The 613-nt window shown below is 34.4% G+C and overlaps 1 protein-coding gene across 1 annotated transcript in view; it reads left to right on the top strand.

Annotated features, from left to right (window-relative positions):
- LOC107690969 (protein-L-isoaspartate O-methyltransferase domain-containing protein 1) overlaps nt 1-613 on the top strand; it is a 19,345-nt gene that overhangs the window by 12,156 nt on the left and 6,576 nt on the right. Inside the window, exon 6 of the mRNA XM_016489409.1 lies at nt 487-610. Within this exon, the coding sequence (XP_016344895.1) occupies nt 487-610 (124 nt within the window). The remainder of the gene's footprint in view (nt 1-486; nt 611-613) is intronic.

Here is a 613-nt window from a genome sequence, read left to right as displayed (position 1 = left end):
TGTGTGTGTGTGTGTGTGTGTGTGTGTGTGTGTGTGTGTGTGTGTATATATATTTTTTTTTTAATTACTCTTGTTTCATTGCAAAATATAATTATTGTGGAGGTTTTTTTTATTTTTATTAACGACTATACAGTTCTTGAAACTACTGGAGTCACAAATATAATTGTGGTTAATTAATTTAATATATTGACGCTCCCAGCTTCTGTTAATTAAAAAAAAAAAAGAAAGAAAACAAGCAGGTTTATTAAAATGACAGCAGAACATGCAGAAGGAAATATGTTAGCTTATGAAATATTGTGTTGGACAATAGGAGGCCTTCAAGTCGAAAAGGTTGAAAACAACCTAGAAACGGTATAGTAGCACACTAAACTGAACATGTTAGAAACCACATAGCTGTGAGATTTGCCAAAACAAACTAGAAAATGTAGAAATTGTGTTGTAGATGTTCTAGAAATGACTATTAATGTTATAAATGTGTCATTTCAGGTTTGAGTTCTGTGAACCACACTTTGTGGTGGGGAATTGTCTGGAGATTTCCTCAGACAGTCACCAGTACGACCGCATCTACTGCGGCGCTGGAGTTCAGAAGGACCATGAGAACTACATGAAAATC

This window comes from Sinocyclocheilus anshuiensis, unplaced genomic scaffold, assembly GCF_001515605.1.
Source record: "Sinocyclocheilus anshuiensis isolate Anshui unplaced genomic scaffold, SAMN03320099.WGS_v1.1 scaffold6670, whole genome shotgun sequence".
Classification (NCBI taxonomy): Eukaryota; Metazoa; Chordata; class Actinopteri; order Cypriniformes; family Cyprinidae; genus Sinocyclocheilus; species Sinocyclocheilus anshuiensis.
Note: the sequence above shows the minus strand (reverse complement) of the source record. Positions and strands in the feature narration are given on the sequence as shown.